At 37.9% G+C, this 17,500-nt stretch overlaps 1 protein-coding gene across 8 annotated transcripts in view; it reads right to left on the reverse strand.

The window, feature by feature from the left end:
- Window positions 1-17,500, reverse strand: part of LOC138047545 (uncharacterized) — a 59,696-nt gene that overhangs the window by 6,528 nt on the left and 35,668 nt on the right. For 5 of the 8 annotated variants that reach the window (XM_068894434.1, XM_068894435.1, XM_068894433.1 and 2 more), the window contains 8 exons: window positions 16,325-16,477; window positions 13,984-14,136; window positions 11,643-11,795; window positions 9,304-9,456; window positions 6,958-7,125; window positions 4,617-4,769; window positions 2,274-2,426; window positions 1-105 (listed from right to left, as the gene is read on the reverse strand). The exon at window positions 1-105 is cut by the window's left edge and continues 63 nt beyond it. In XM_068894434.1, the coding sequence (XP_068750535.1) occupies window positions 1-105; window positions 2,274-2,426; window positions 4,617-4,769; window positions 6,958-7,125; window positions 9,304-9,456; window positions 11,643-11,795; window positions 13,984-14,136; window positions 16,325-16,477 (1,191 nt within the window). The remainder of the gene's footprint in view (window positions 106-2,273; window positions 2,427-4,616; window positions 4,770-6,957; window positions 7,126-9,303; window positions 9,457-11,642; window positions 11,796-13,983; window positions 14,137-16,324; window positions 16,478-17,500) is intronic. The other 3 variants (XM_068894440.1, XM_068894437.1, XM_068894436.1) reach the window with 3 other exon arrangements.

The raw sequence follows: 17,500 nt of genomic DNA on the forward strand, positions 1-17,500 counted from the left end.
CTTTGGTACACGAATTGTATGTTACTCCTTTGTAAGTAAATGGTAAACTGCAACATTTGCCGTTTGTTGTCTTTGTCTTACATTCAGGTTCTGGGGAGGACGTTTCTAATGCACAGATAAAGGGCAACAAATTACAAATTTCCATACAAACGGCGTCATTAGTTATTGCCCAATCCCTTCAGAAATACTAAGTTTAAGATTGCTTGAACGAAGCCGGATAAGTTAAGCTAGAGGTGAATGGCGGAAAGTTTTGAGAAATAAGCCAATGTTTTACGTGGCTGGGCAAAAGATAAGGTTCAAAAATGTCTTGCCGAGGCATTGAACAGGCTCGAGAAGCCAGAAGAAGAAAGATAAAGTCGTTTCTTTTAGAAAATGATCTAGAAACAAAATTTTTGAGCAGTCTCAGTTGGCAGTTGAGCGAGACTAAACCACGCACAAACTTGGTCTTGGTAAGACGAAAACTATTGCTTTATCTAAGATTTAACAAACCCAATAAACAAAATGTTTCTGAGATTAATTTATTTTAAAAATTCAACTTTTCCTGGTGTCAAAACCACTGTTGACACACTGATTGATGTCAGGAATGAAACATCAAAACGTCACTTCTTAAAATCGCTGAAATAAACACATACACAAAGCCTTGCTTTCCGATGCGAATGTTCCTGTCTGTTTCAGGGCACAGCAGCAACCTAAGTATAGCTAACCACAGCTCACGGTCAACAGTATTGCAACTCAAATGTGTCTCAGACAAACTGATTTGAGGATCACCAACCACAGAAGACAAAAATATCCACCGTCATTTAGGCTCCTTTCATTCAAAACTCGAGTCAAATGGCCTCTAGGTTGACCGCAACCACAAGTTTTCCGAGGGTATTTTTTCAACTCCTGCAATTTTCAAGGCAACTTCCAAGCATTTCGGCTCACAGGGCTGCTCTGACGACAAAAACTGACTTGATTTTTCCAGCATTTTTTTCAAGGTTTTTAAATTTTGCAGTTCAATTCTGCTTTTGTTGTAAGTTTTTATTCCACGAGGATTGACGCTCGATTCATTTTGACAGTGGCGTGATTTTGTAATTTTCCTCGACCAAATACAATTGTTTACTGCTTACAGTAACCATTGAAATTGTTCATTACAACTGTATATATGTAGATAAAAGATTACGTCAAATGGCTTATTTTCGTCTCCGCCAAAGTGGGCAAACGCGGGGCAAAGGCCGGCTTTCGCGTTATATTGAAGTATTTTCAAATAAAAAAAGTATTTTCCTTATTATATAAAACGAATAGATTCCATGTACCCGTGCGTCTGTTCAGTAATAGATCACAGATGACGTCAAAATGTGGTAAGAACAAAAAAGTTGCTTTGTCCTTTCAAGATACCAAGCCTTATGCAGATTGCTAGTACAACGGTATTTTTAGCCAGTGGTAAATCTCACAAAGATCGTGCCATGTCAGGCTATATGGACTATCGCATTGGCTATTCGTGGAATCCTCTATCTCGCAGATTCGATTTATTTCTCTTGTTTTAATCTTAGTTTTAAATTAATTTCTTGAAAACATGTAGAAAGAGTAAATGACAAATTGTTTTCTCTGGCTGTAAAGTCAAGGCAAATCGACAATTTCGGCATACATGGCCTCAAAAATGCTTTACCTCGTTTTTGGCGAAGCATCAACTTATTTGTCGGAGAACAACAGAGCGGTCAAAACCCTAACCCTAACCCCTAGCAGGCAATTGCTTTTGAGGTTTACGTTCATCACAATTAGCATCAATTAGCATTTTTGTATGTTATTATGTATGTTATTAAGTCGGAAGTGGTTGTCCCTCTTTTATAAATAAATTACGAGAACCAACAACAAACTCAACCCACCGGTGACGACGGGTCCTCGAATCGTACCAGGGCTACAGTGATGGGAAGCTAGTTCTCTCACCACTTTAGCATCCCGCTTTTTTTGGCAGTGACATCAAATCATTAGACAAGGTTATCAAAGCTATAAATACCTCTATATGGACAAATAATGGAAAATTTTACGTTTTCAACGAAAACAGTTTGTATTAAAATGATTTATTTCTGAAACTAAAGGTAATTGTACTTGGCTTGGCTCATATTGAGAACAAAGCTCTCAGGCATCAATAATGGCATGTAAACTAGCAGCTTACAAACGGAGTTTGAGCAATCTGGAATAATCACCTGTTTGCTACACTTGCGTATTTGGTTTGGTTAATGCAAACGTTTCCTCAAGAGTGTTAAAATAATCAACATCATTCTAATACTTACCACAATTTCCCCACCTTCCTCTGTAGTAAGTGTCCAACGAACACCACAGCTGGTTGTGATCAACTTTGGTACACGAATTGTATGTTACTCCTTTGTAAGTAAATGGTAAACTGCAACATTTGCCGTTTGTTGTCTTTGTCTTACATTCAGGTTCTGGGGAGGACAGCACAGATAAAAGGGCAACAAATTACAAATTTCCATACAAACGGCGTCATTAGTTATTGTCCAATCCCTTTAGAAATACTAAGTTTAAGATTGCTTGAACGAAGCCGGATAAGTTAAGCTAGAGGTGAATGGCGGAAAGTTTTGAGAAATAAGCCAATGTTTTACGTGGCTGGGCAAAAGATAAGGTTCAAAAATGTCTTGCCGAGGCATTGAACAGGCTCGAGAAGCCAGAAGAAGAAAGATAAAGTCGTTTCTTTTAGAAAATGATCTAGAAACAACATTTTTGAGCAGTCTCAGTTGGCAGTTGAGCGAGACTAAACCACGCACAAACTTGGTCTTGGTAAGACGAAAACTATTGCTTTATCTAAGATTTAACAAACCCAATAAACAAAATGTTTCTGAGATTAATTTATTTTAAAAATTCAACTTTTCCTGGTGTCAAAACCACTGTTGACACACTGATTGATGTCAGGAATGAAGCATCAAAACGTCACTTCTTAAAATCGGTGAAATAAACACATACACAAAGTCTTGCTTTCCGATGCGAATGTTCCTGTCCGTTTTAAGGCACAGCAGCGAATTAAGTATAGCTAACCACAGCTCAAGGCCGACAGTATCGCAGCTAAAATGTGTCTCCGACACTATATCAAACTGATTTGAGAATCACCAACCACAGAAGACAAGAATCTCCACTGTCATTTACGCTCCTTTCATTCAAAACTCGAATCAAATGGCCTCTAGGTTGACCGCAACCACAAGTTTTCCGAGGGTATTTTTTCAACTTCTGCAATTTTCAAGGCAACTTCCAAGCATTTCGGCTCACAGGGCCGCTCTGACCACAAAAACTGACTTGATTTTTCCAGCATTTTTTTCAAGGTTTTTACTAGTTTTGCAGTTCAATTCTGCTTTTGTTGCAAGTTTTTATTCCACGAGGATTGACGCTGGATTCATTTTTGACAGTGGCGTGATTTTGTAATTTTCCTCGACCAATTACAATTGTTTACTACTCACAGTAACCATTGAAATTGTTCATTACAACTGTATATATGTAGATAAAAGATTACGTCAAATGGCTTATTTTCGTCTCCGCCAAAGTGGGCAAACGCGGGGTAAAGGCCGGCTTTCGCGTTATGTTGAAGTATTTTCAAATAAAAAAAAGTATTTTCCTTATTATATAAAACGAATAGATTCCATGTACCCGTGCGTCTGTTCAGTAATAGATCACAGATGACGTCAAAATGTGGTAAGGACAAAAAAGTTGCTTTGTCCTTTCAAGATACCAAGGCTTATGAGGATTGCTAGTACAACGGTATTTTTAGCCAGTGGTAAATCTTACAAAGACCGTGCCATGTCAGGCTATATGGACTATCGCATTGGCTATTCGTGGAATCCTCTATGTCGCAGATTCGATTTATTTATCTTGTTTTAATCTTAGTTTTAAATTAATTTCTTGAAAACATGTAGAAAGAGTAAATAACAAATTGTTTTCTCTGGCTGTAAAGTCAAGGCAAATCGACAATTTCGGCATACATGGCCTCAAAAATGCTTTACCTCGTTTTTGGCGAAGCATCAACTTATTTGTCGGAGAACAACAGAGCGGTCAAAACCCTAACCCTAACCCCTAGCAGGCAATTGCTTTTGAGGTTTACGTTCATCACAATTAGCATCAATTAGCATTTTTGTATGTTATTATGTATGTTATTAAGTCGGAAGTGGTTGTCCCTGTTTTATAAATAAATTACGAGAACCAACAACAAACTCAACTCCCACCGGTGACGACGGGTCCTCGAATCGTACCAGGGCTACAGTGATGGGAAGCTAGTTCTCTCACCACTTTACCATCCCGCTTTTTTTGGCAGTGACATCAAATCATTAGACAAGGTTATCAAAGCTAGAAATACCTCTATATGGACAAATAATGGAAAATTTTAAGTTTTCAACGAAAACAGTTTGTATCAAAATGATTTATTTCTGAAACTAAAGGTAATTGTACTTGGCTTGGCTCATATTGAGAACAAAGCTCTCAGGCATCAATAATGGCATGTAAACTAGCAGCTTACAAACGGAGTTTGAGCAATCTGGAATAATCACCTGTTTGCTACACTTGCGTATTTGGTTTGGTTAATGCAAACGTTTCCTCAAGAGTGTTAAAATAATCAACATCATTCTAATACTTACCACAATTTCCCCACCTTCCTCTGTAGTAAGTGTCCAACGAACACCACAGCTGGTTGTGATCAACTTTGGTACACGAATTGTATGTTACTCCTTTGTAAGTAAATGGTAAACTGCAACATTTGCCGTTTGTTGTCTTTGTCTTACATTCAGGTTCTGGGGAGGACAGCACAGATAAAAGGGCAACAAATTACAAATTTCCATACAAACGGCGTCATTAGTTATTGTCCAATCCCTTTAGAAATACTAAGTTTAAGATTGCTTGAACGAAGCCGGATAAGTTAAGCTAGAGGTGAATGGCGGAAAGTTTTGAGAAATAAGCCAATGTTTTACGTGGCTGGGCAAAAGATAAGGTTCAAAAATGTCTTGCCGAGGCATTGAACAGGCTCGAGAAGCCAGAAGAAGAAAGATAAAGTCGTTTCTTTTAGAAAATGATCTAGAAACAACATTTTTGAGCAGTCTCAGTTGGCAGTTGAGCGAGACTAAACCACGCACAAACTTGGTCTTGGTAAGACGAAAACTATTGCTTTATCTAAGATTTAACAAACCCAATAAACAAAATGTTTCTGAGATTAATTTATTTTAAAAATTCAACTTTTCCTGGTGTCAAAACCACTGTTGACACACTGATTGATGTCAGGAATGAAGCATCAAAACGTCACTTCTTAAAATCGGTGAAATAAACACATACACAAAGTCTTGCTTTCCGATGCGAATGTTCCTGTCCGTTTTAAGGCACAGCAGCGAATTAAGTATAGCTAACCACAGCTCAAGGCCGACAGTATCGCAGCTAAAATGTGTCTCCGACACTATATCAAACTGATTTGAGAATCACCAACCACAGAAGACAAGAATCTCCACTGTCATTTACGCTCCTTTCATTCAAAACTCGAATCAAATGGCCTCTAGGTTGACCGCAACCACAAGTTTTCCGAGGGTATTTGTTCAACTTCTGCAATTTTCAAGGCAACTTCCAAGCATTTCGGCTCACAGGGCCGCTCTGACGACAAAAACTGACTTGATTTTTCCAGCATTTTTTTCAAGGTTTTTACTAGTTTTGCAGTTCAATTCTGCTTTTGTTGCAAGTTTTTATTCCACGAGGATTGACGCTGGATTCATTTTTGACAGTGGCGTGATTTTGTAATTTTCCTCGACCAATTACAATTGTTTACTACTCACAGTAACCATTGAAATTGTTCATTACAACTGTATATATGTAGATAAAAGATTACGTCAAATGGCTTATTTTCGTCTCCGCCAAAGTGGGCAAACGCGGGGTAAAGGCCGGCTTTCGCGTTATGTTGAAGTATTTTCAAATAAAAAAAAGTATTTTCCTTATTATATAAAACGAATAGATTCCATGTACCCGTGCGTCTGTTCAGTAATAGATCACAGATGACGTCAAAATGTGGTAAGGACAAAAAAGTTGCTTTGTCCTTTCAAGATACCAAGCCTTATGAGGATTGCTAGTACAACGGTATTTTTAGCCAGTAGTAAATCTCACAAAGACCGTGCCATGTCAGGCTATATGGACTATCGCATTGGCTATTCGTGGAATCCTCTATCTCGCAGATTCGATTTATTTATCTTGTTTTAATCTTAGTTTTAAATTAATTTCTTGAAAACATGTAGAAAGAGTAAATAACAAATTGTTTTCTCTGGCTGTAAAGTCAAGGCAAATCGACAATTTCGGCATACATGGCCTCAAAAATGCTTTACCTCGTTTTTGGCGAAGCATCAACTTATTTGTCGGAGAACAACAGAGCGGTCAAAACCCTAACCCTAACCCCTAGCAGGCAATTGCTTTTGAGGTTTACGTTCATCACAATTAGCATCAATTAGCATTTTTGTATGTTATTATGTATGTTATTAAGTCGGAAGTGGTTGTCCCTGTTTTATAAATAAATTACGAGAACCAACAACAAACTCAACCCACCGGTGACGACGGGTCCTCGAATCGTACCAGGGCTACAGTGATGGGAAGCTAGTTCTCTCACCACTTTAGCATCCCGCTTTTTTTGGCAGTGACATCAAATCATTAGACAAGGTTATCAAAGCTATAAATACCTCTATATGGACAAATAATGGAAAATTTTACGTTTTCAACGAAAACAGTTTGTATCAAAATGATTTATTTCTGAAACTAAAGGTAATTGTACTTGGCTTGGCTCATATTGAGAACAAAGCTCTCAGGCATCAATAATGGCATGTAAACTAGCAGCTTACAAACGGAGTTTGAGCAATCTGGAATAATCACCTGTTTGCTACACTTGCGTATTTGGTTTGGTTAATGCAAACGTTTCCTCAAGAGTGTTAAAATAATCAACATCATTCTAATACTTACCACAATTTCCCCACCTTCCTCTGTAGTAAGTGTCCAACGAACACCACAGCTGGTTGTGATCAACTTTGGTACACGAATTGTATGTTACTCCTTTGTAAGTAAATGGTAAACTGCAACATTTGCCGTTTGTTGTCTTTGTCTTACATTCAGGTTCTGGGGAGGACGTTTCTAATGCACAGATAAAGGGCAACAAATTACAAATTTCCATACAAACGGCGTCATTAGTTATTGCCCAATCCCTTGAGAAATACTAAGTTTAAGATTGCTTGAACGAAGACGGATAAGTTAAGCTAGATGTGAATGGCTGAAAGTTTTCAGAAATAAGCCAATTTTTACGTCGCTGGGCAGAAGATAAAGGTTCAAAAATGTCTTGCCGAGGCATTCAACAGGTTCGAGAAGCCAGAAGAAGAAAGATAAAGTCGTTTCTTTTAGAAAATGATCTAGAAACAACATTTTTGAGCAGTCTCAATTGGCAGTTGAGCGAGACTAAACCACGCACAAACTTGGTCTTGGTAAGACGAAAACTATTGCTTTATCTAAGATTTAACAAACCCAATAAACAAGATGTATCTGACATTAATTTATTTAAAAATTTCAACTTTACCCATTGTCAAAACAACTGTTGACACGCTGATTGATGTCAGGAATGAAACATCAAAACATCACTTGTTAAAATCGGTAAAATGAAATAACTTAAATAACCTTGCTTTCCGATGCGAATGTTCCTGTCCGTTTCAAGGCATAGCAGCGAGTTAAGTATAGCTATCCACAGCTCAGGACAACAGTATCGCAGCTAAAATGTGTCTCCGACACTATATCAAGCTGATTTGAGAATCACCAACCACAGAAGACAAGAATCTCCACCGTCATTTACGCTCCTTTCATTCAAAACTCGAATGAAATGGCCTCTAGGTTGACCGCAACCACAAGTTTTCCGAGGGTATTTTTTCAACTTCTGCAATTTTCAAGGCAACTTCCAAGCATTTCGGCTCACAGGGCTGCTCTGACGACAAAAACTGACTTGATTTTTCCAGCATTTTTTTCAAGGTTTTTACTAGTTTTGCAGTTCAATTCTGCTTTTGTTGCAAGTTTTTATTCCACGAGGATTGACGCTGGATTCATTTTTGACAGTGGCGTGATTTTGTAATTTTCCTCGACCAATTACAATTGTTTACTACTCACAGTAACCATTGAAATTGTTCATTACAACTGTATATATGTAGATAAAAGATTACGTCAAATGGCTTATTTTCGTCTCCGCCAAAGTGGGCAAACGCGGGGTAAAGGCCGGCTTTCGCGTTATGTGGAAGTATTTTCAAATAAAAAAAGTATTTTCCTTATTATATAAAACGAATAGATTCCATGTACCCGTGCGTCTGTTCAGTAATAGATCACAGATGACGTCAAAATGTGGTAAGAACAAAAAAGTTGCTTTGTCCTTTCAAGATACCAAGCCTTATGAGGATTGCTAGTACAACGGTATTTTTAGCCAGTGGTAAATCTCACAAAGACCGTGCCATGTCAGGCTATATGGACTATCGCATTGGCTATTCGTGGAATCCTCTATCTCGCAGATTCGATTTATTTATCTTGTTTTAATCTTAGTTTTAAATTAATTTCTTGAAAACATGTAGAAAGAGTAAATAACAAATTGTTTTCTCTGGCTGTAAAGTCAAGGCAAATCGACAATTTCGGCATACATGGCCTCAAAAATGCTTTACCTCGTTTTTGGCGAAGCATCAACTTATTTGTCGGAGAACAACAGAGCGGTCAAAACCCTAACCCTAACCCCTAGCAGGCAATTGCTTTTGAGGTTTACGTTCATCACAATTAGCATCAATTAGCATTTTTGTATGTTATTATGTATGTTATTAAGTCGGAAGTGGTTGTCCCTGTTTTATAAATAAATTACGAGAACCAACAACAAACTCAACCCACCGGTGACGACGGGTCTTCGAATCGTACCAGGGCTACAGTGATGGGAAGCTAGTTCTCTCACCACTTTAGCATCCCGCTTTTTTTGGCAGTGACATCAAATCATTAGACAAGGTTATCAAAGCTATAAATACCTCTATATGGACAAATAATGGAAAATTTTACGTTTTCAACGAAAACAGTTTGTATTAAAATGATTTATTTCTGAAACTAAAGGTAATTGTACTTGGCTTGGCTCATATTGAGAACAAAGCTCTCAGGCATCAATAATGGCATGTAAACTAGCAGCTTACAAACGGAGTTTGAGCAATCTGGAATAATCACCTGTTTGCTACACTTGCGTATTTGGTTTGGTTAATGCAAACGTTTCCTCAAGAGTGTTAAAATAATCAACATCATTCTAATACTTACCACAATTTCCCCACCTTCCTCTGTAGTAAGTGTCCAACGAACACCACAGCTGGTTGTGATCAACTTTGGTACACGAATTGTATGTTACTCCTTTGTAAGTAAATGGTAAACTGCAACATTTGCCGTTTGTTGTCTTTGTCTTACATTCAGGTTCTGGGGAGGACAGCACAGATAAAAGGGCAACAAATTACAAATTTCCATACAAACGGCGTCATTAGTTATTGTCCAATCGCTTTAGAAATACTAAGTTTAAGATTGCTTGAACGAAGCCGGATAAGTTAAGCTAGAGGTGAATGGCGGAAAGTTTTGAGAAATAAGCCAATGTTTTACGTGGCTGGGCAAAAGATAAGGTTCAAAAATGTCTTGCCGAGGCATTGAACAGGCTCGAGAAGCCAGAAGAAGAAAGATAAAGTCGTTTCTTTTAGAAAATGATCTAGAAACAACATTTTTGAGCAGTCTCAGTTGGCAGTTGAGCGAGACTAAACCACGCACAAACTTGGTCTTGGTAAGACGAAAACTATTGCTTTATCTAAGATTTAACAAACCCAATAAACAAAATGTTTCTGAGATTAATTTAATTTAAAAATTCAACTTTTCCTGGTGTCAAAACCACTGTTGACACACTGATTGATGTCAGGAATGAAGCATCAAAACGTCACTTCTTAAAATCGGTGAAATAAACACATACACAAAGTCTTGCTTTCCGATGCGAATGTTCCTGTCCGTTTTAAGGCACAGCAGCGAATTAAGTATAGCTAACCACAGCTCAAGGCCGACAGTATCGCAGCTAAAATGTGTCTCCGACACTATATCAAACTGATTTGAGAATCACCAACCACAGAAGACAAGAATCTCCACTGTCATTTACGCTCCTTTCATTCAAAACTCGAATCAAATGGCCTCTAGGTTGACCGCAACCACAAGTTTTCCGAGGGTATTTTTTCAACTTCTGCAATTTTCAAGGCAACTTCCAAGCATTTCGGCTCACAGGGCCGCTCTGACGACAAAAACTGACTTGATTTTTCCAGCATTTTTTTCAAGGTTTTTACTAGTTTTGCAGTTCAATTCTGCTTTTGTTGCAAGTTTTTATTCCACGAGGATTGACGCTGGATTCATTTTTGACAGTGGCGTGATTTTGTAATTTTCCTCGACCAATTACAATTGTTTACTACTCACAGTAACCATTGAAATTGTTCATTACAACTGTATATATGTAGATAAAAGATTACGTCAAATGGCTTATTTTCGTCTCCGCCAAAGTGGGCAAACGCGGGGTAAAGGCCGGCTTTCGCGTTATGTTGAAGTATTTTCAAATAAAAAAGTATTTTCCTTATTATATAAAACGAATAGATTCCATGTACCCGTGCGTCTGTTCAGTAATAGATCACAGATGACGTCAAAATGTGGTAAGAACAAAAAAGTTGCTTTGTCCTTTCAAGATACCAAGCCTTATGAGGATTGCTAGTACAACGGTATTTTTAGCCAGTGGTAAATCTCACAAAGACCGTGCCATGTCAGGCTATATGGACTATCGCATTGGCTATTCGTGGAATCCTCTATCTCGCAGATTCGATTTATTTATCTTGTTTTAATCTTAGTTTTAAATTAATTTCTTGAAAACATGTAGAAAGAGTAAATAACAAATTGTTTTCTCTGGCTGTAAAGTCAAGGCAAATCGACAATTTCGGCATACATGGCCTCAAAAATGCTTTACCTCGTTTTTGGCGAAGCATCAACTTATTTGTCGGAGAACAACAGAGCGGTCAAAACCCTAACCCTAACCCCTAGCAGGCAATTGCTTTTGAGGTTTACGTTCATCACAATTAGCATCAATTAGCATTTTTGTATGTTATTATGTATGTTATTAAGTCGGAAGTGGTTGTCCCTGTTTTATAAATAAATTACGAGAACCAACAACAAACTCAACCCACCAGTGACGACGGGTCCTCGAATCGTACCAGGGCTACAGTGATGGGAAGCTAGTTCTCTCACCACTTTAGCATCCCGCTTTTTTTGGCAGTGACATCAAATCATTAGACAAGGTTATCAAAGCTATAAATACCTCTATATGGACAAATAATGGAAAATTTTACGTTTTCAACGAAAACAGTTTGTATCAAAATGATTTATTTCTGAAACTAAAGGTAATTGTACTTGGCTTGGCTCATATTGAGAACAAAGCTCTCAGGCATCAATAATGGCATGTAAACTAGCAGCTTACAAACGGAGTTTGAGCAATCTGGAATAATCACCTGTTTGCTACACTTGCGTATTTGGTTTGGTTAATGCAAACGTTTCCTCAAGAGTGTTAAAATAATCAACATCATTCTAATACTTACCACAATTTCCCCACCTTCCTCTGTAGTAAGTGTCCAACGAACACCACAGCTGGTTGTGATCAACTTTGGTACACGAATTGTATGTTACTCCTTTGTAAGTAAATGGTAAACTGCAACATTTGCCGTTTGTTGTCTTTGTCTTACATTCAGGTTCTGGGGAGGACAGCACAGATAAAAGGGCAACAAATTACAAATTTCCATACAAACGGCGTCATTAGTTATTGTCCAATCGCTTTAGAAATACTAAGTTTAAGATTGCTTGAACGAAGCCGGATAAGTTAAGCTAGAGGTGAATGGCGGAAAGTTTTGAGAAATAAGCCAATGTTTTACGTGGCTGGGCGAAAGATAAGGTTCAAAAATGTCTTGCCGAGGCATTGAACAGGCTCGAGAAGCCAGAAGAAGAAAGATAAAGTCGTTTCTTTTAGAAAATGATCTAGAAACAACATTTTTGAGCAGTCTCAGTTGGCAGTTGAGCGAGACTAAACCACGCACAAACTTGGTCTTGGTAAGACGAAAACTATTGCTTTATCTAAGATTTAACAAACCCAATAAACAAAATGTTTCTGAGATTAATTTATTTTAAAAATTCAACTTTTCCTGGTGTCAAAACCACTGTTGACACACTGATTGATGTCAGGAATGAAGCATCAAAACGTCACTTCTTAAAATCGGTGAAATAAACACATACACAAAGTCTTGCTTTCCGATGCGAATGTTCCTGTCCGTTTTAAGGCACAGCAGCGAATTAAGTATAGCTAACCACAGCTCAAGGCCGACAGTATCGCAGCTAAAATGTGTCTCCGACACTATATCAAACTGATTTGAGAATCACCAACCACAGAAGACAAGAATCTCCACTGTCATTTACGCTCCTTTCATTCAAAACTCGAATCAAATGGCCTCTAGGTTGACCGCAACCACAAGTTTTCCGAGGGTATTTTTTCAACTTCTGCAATTTTCAAGGCAACTTCCAAGCATTTCGGCTCACAGGGCCGCTCTGACCACAAAATCTGACTTGATTTTTCCAGCATTTTTTTCAAGGTTTTTACTAGTTTTGCAGTTCAATTCTGCTTTTGTTGCAAGTTTTTATTCCACGAGGATTGACGCTGGATTCATTTTTGACAGTGGCGTGATTTTGTAATTTTCCTCGACCAATTACAATTGTTTACTACTCACAGTAACCATTGAAATTGTTCATTACAACTGTATATATGTAGATAAAAGATTACGTCAAATGGCTTATTTTCGTCTCCGCCAAAGTGGGCAAACGCGGGGTAAAGGCCGGCTTTCGCGTTATGTTGAAGTATTTTCAAATAAAAAAAAGTATTTTCCTTATTATATAAAACGAATAGATTCCATGTACCCGTGCGTCTGTTCAGTAATAGATCACAGATGACGTCAAAATGTGGTAAGAACAAAAAAGTTGCTTTGTCCTTTCAAGATACCAAGCCTTATGAGGATTGCTAGTACAACGGTATTTTTAGCCAGTGGTAAATCTCACAAAGACCGTGCCATGTCAGGCTATATGGACTATCGCATTGGCTATTCGTGGAATCCTCTATCTCGCAGATTCGATTTATTTATCTTGTTTTAATCTTAGTTTTAAATTAATTTCTTGAAAACATGTAGAAAGAGTAAATAACAAATTGTTTTCTCTGGCTGTAAAGTCAAGGCAAATCGACAATTTCGGCATACATGGCCTCAAAAATGCTTTACCTCGTTTTTGGCGAAGCATCAACTTATTTGTCGGAGAACAACAGAGCGGTCAAAACCCTAACCCTAACCCCTAGCAGGCAATTGCTTTTGAGGTTTACGTTCATCACAATTAGCATCAATTAGCATTTTTGTATGTTATTATGTATGTTATTAAGTCGGAAGTGGTTGTCCCTGTTTTATAAATAAATTACGAGAACCAACAACAAACTCAACCCACCAGTGACGACGGGTCCTCGAATCGTACCAGGGCTACAGTGATGGGAAGCTAGTTCTCTCACCACTTTAGCATCCCGCTTTTTTTGGCAGTGACATCAAATCATTAGACAAGGTTATCAAAGCTATAAATACCTCTATATGGACAAATAATGGAAAATTTTACGTTTTCAACGAAAACAGTTTGTATCAAAATGATTTATTTCTGAAACTAAAGGTAATTGTACTTGGCTTGGCTCATATTGAGAACAAAGCTCTCAGGCATCAATAATGGCATGTAAACTAGCAGCTTACAAACGGAGTTTGAGCAATCTGGAATAATCACCTGTTTGCTACACTTGCGTATTTGGTTTGGTTAATGCAAACGTTTCCTCAAGAGTGTTAAAATAATCAACATCATTCTAATACTTACCACAATTTCCCCACCTTCCTCTGTAGTAAGTGTCCAACGAACACCACAGCTGGTTGTGATCAACTTTGGTACACGAATTGTATGTTACTCCTTTGTAAGTAAATGGTAAACTGCAACATTTGTCGTTTGTTGTCTTTGTCTTACATTCAGGTTCTGGGGAGGACAGCACAGATAAAAGGGCAACAAATTACAAATTTCCATACAAACGGCGTCATTAGTTATTGTCCAATCCCTTTAGAAATACTAAGTTTAAGATTGCTTGAACGAAGCCGGATAAGTTAAGCTAGAGGTGAATGGCGGAAAGTTTTGAGAAATAAGCCAATGTTTTACGTGGCTGGGCAAAAAATCAGGTTCAAAAATATCTTGCCGAGGCATTGAACAGGCTCGAGAAGCCAGAAGAAGAAAGATAAAGTCGTTTCTTTTAGAAAATGATCTAGAAACAACATTTTTGAGCAGTCTCAGTTGGCAGTTGAGCGAGACTAAACCACGCACAAACTTGGTCTTGGTAAGACGAAAACTATTGCTTTATCTAAGATTTAACAAACCCAATAAACAAAATGTTTCTGAGATTAATTTATTTTAAAAATTCAACTTTTCCTGGTGTCAAAACCACTGTTGACACACTGATTGATGTCAGGAATGAAGCATCAAAACGTCACTTCTTAAAATCGGTGAAATAAACACATACACAAAGTCTTGCTTTCCGATGCGAATGTTCCTGTCCGTTTTAAGGCACAGCAGCGAATTAAGTATAGCTAACCACAGCTCAAGGCCGACAGTATCGCAGCTAAAATGTGTCTCCGACACTATATCAAACTGATTTGAGAATCACCAACCACAGAAGACAAGAATCTCCACTGTCATTTACGCTCCTTTCATTCAAAACTCGAATCAAATGGCCTCTAGGTTGACCGCAACCACAAGTTTTCCGAGGGTATTTTTTCAACTTCTGCAATTTTCAAGGCAACTTCCAAGCATTTCGGCTCACAGGGCTGCTCTGACGACAAAAACTGACTTGATTTTTCCAGCATTTTTTTCAAGGTTTTTAATTGTTTTGCAGTTCAATTCTGCTTTTGTTGCAAGTTTTTATTCCACGAGGATTGACGCTGGATTCATTTTTGACAGTGGCGTGATTTTGTAATTTTCCTCGACCAATTACAATTGTTTACTACTCACAGTAACCATTGAAATTGTTCATTACAACTGTATATATGTAGATAAAAGATTACGTCAAATGGCTTATTTTCGTCTCCGCCAAAGTGGGCAAACGCGGGGCAAAGGCCGGCTTTCGCGTTATGTTGAAGTATTTTCAAATAAAAAAATATATTTTCCTTATTATATAAAACGAATAGATTCCATGTACCAGTGCGTCTGTTCAGTAATAGATCACAGATGACGTCAAAATGTGGTAAGAACAAAAAAGTTGCTTTGTCCTTTCAAGTTACCAAGCCTTATGAGGATTGCTAGTACAACGGTATTTTTAGCCAGTGGTAAATCTCACAAAGACCGTGCCATGTCAGGCTATATGGACTATCGCATTGGCTATTCGTGGAATCCTCTATCTCGCAGATTCGATTTATTTATCTTGATTTAATCTTAGTTTTAAATTAATTTCTTGAAAACATGTAGAAAGAGTAAATAACAAATTGTTTTCTCTGGCTGTAAAGTCAAGGCAAATCGACAATTTCGGCATACATGGCCTCAAAAATGCTTTACCTCGTGTTTGGCGAAGCATCAACTTATTTGTCGGAGAACAACAGAGCGGTCAAAACCCTAACCCTAACCCCTAGCAGGCAATTGCTTTTGAGGTTTACGTTCATCACAATTAGCATCAATTAGCATTTTTGTATGTTATTATGTATGTTATTAAGTCGGAAGTGGTTGTCCCTGTTTTATAAATAAATAACGAGAACCAACAACAAACTCAACCCACCGGTGACGACGGGTCCTCGAATCGTACCAGGGCTACAGTGATGGGAAGCTAGTTCTCTCACCACTTTAGCATCCCGCTTTTTTTGGCAGTGACATCAAATCATTAGACAAGGTTATCAAAGCTATAAATACCTCTATATGGACAAATAATGGAAAATTTTAAGTTTTCAACGAAAACAGTTTGTATCAAAATGATTTATTTCTGAAACTAAAAGTAATTGTACTTGGCTTGGCTCATATTGAGAACAAAGCTCTCAGGCATCAATAATGGCATGTAAACTAGCAGCTTACAAACGGAGTTTGAGCAATCTGGAATAATCACCTGTTTGCTACACTTGCGTATTTGGTTTGGTTAATGCAAACGTTTCCTCAAGAGTGTTAAAATAATCAACATCATTCTAATACTTACCACAATTTCCCCACCTTCCTCTGTAGTAAGTGTCCAACGAACACCACAGCTGGTTGTGATCAACTTTGGTACACGAATTGTATCTTACTCCTTTGTAAGTAAATGGTAAACTGCAACATTTGTCGTTTGTTGTCTTTGTCTTACATTCAGGTTCTGGGGAGGACAGCACAGATAAAAGGGCAACAAATTACAAATTTCCATACAAACGGCGTCATTAGTTATTGTCCAATCCCTTTAGAAATACTAAGTTTAAGATTGCTTGAACGAAGCCGGATAAGTTAAGCTAGAGGTGAATGGCGGAAAGTTTTGAGAAATAAGCCAATGTTTTACGTGGCTGGGCAAAAGATAAGGTTCAAAAATGTCTTGCCGAGGCATTGAACAGGCTCGAGAAGCCAGAAGAAGAAAGATAAAGTCGTTTCTTTTAGAAAATGATCTAGAAACAACATTTTTGAGCAGTCTCAGTTGGCAGTTGAGCGAGACTAAACCACGCACAAACTTGGTCTTGGTAAGACGAAAACTATTGCTTTATCTAAGATTTAACAAACCCAATAAACAAAATGTTTCTGAGATTAATTTATTTTAAAAATTCAACTTTTCCTGGTGTCAAAACCACTGTTGATGTCAGGAATGAAGCATCAAAACGTCACTTCTTAAAATCGGTGAAATAAACACATACACAAAGTCTTGCTTTCCGATGCGAATGTTCCTGTCCGTTTTAAGGCACAGCAGCGAATTAAGTATAGCTAACCACAGCTCAAGGCCGACAGTATCGCAGCTAAAATGTGTCTCCGACACCACAGGGCTCGAAATTAACATTTTTAGTAAGGCGCCAATTGGCGACTGATCCAAAAATTTTGGTCGCCAGATCTTAACTTTTAGTCGCCATTTTTTTTCACTGATATTTTTTTCTTCATTTTTCTGATGATCATGTACACATGCAATCTTCTTCATAGTCCTAAGTTTAGGTACACGTAAGCTTCTAAGACTGAGATACTAAAACTTAAAAGGAAGCCAGGGCTCGTAAAACATATCATTACGCATTACGAGGTAAATAATCAATGTGAAAGCAGCTTTAGTCACGTTTCCTGTGCTTCCTCCGCTTTTGTTAAGTTTCCATGTAACATCGAGTCTATAGCTTACATAAATAGACGAACCTGAACATAAACAATCACCAGT

This window comes from Montipora capricornis, chromosome 4 (genome assembly GCF_036669925.1).
Source record: "Montipora capricornis isolate CH-2021 chromosome 4, ASM3666992v2, whole genome shotgun sequence".
Taxonomy (NCBI): Eukaryota; Metazoa; Cnidaria; class Anthozoa; order Scleractinia; family Acroporidae; genus Montipora; species Montipora capricornis.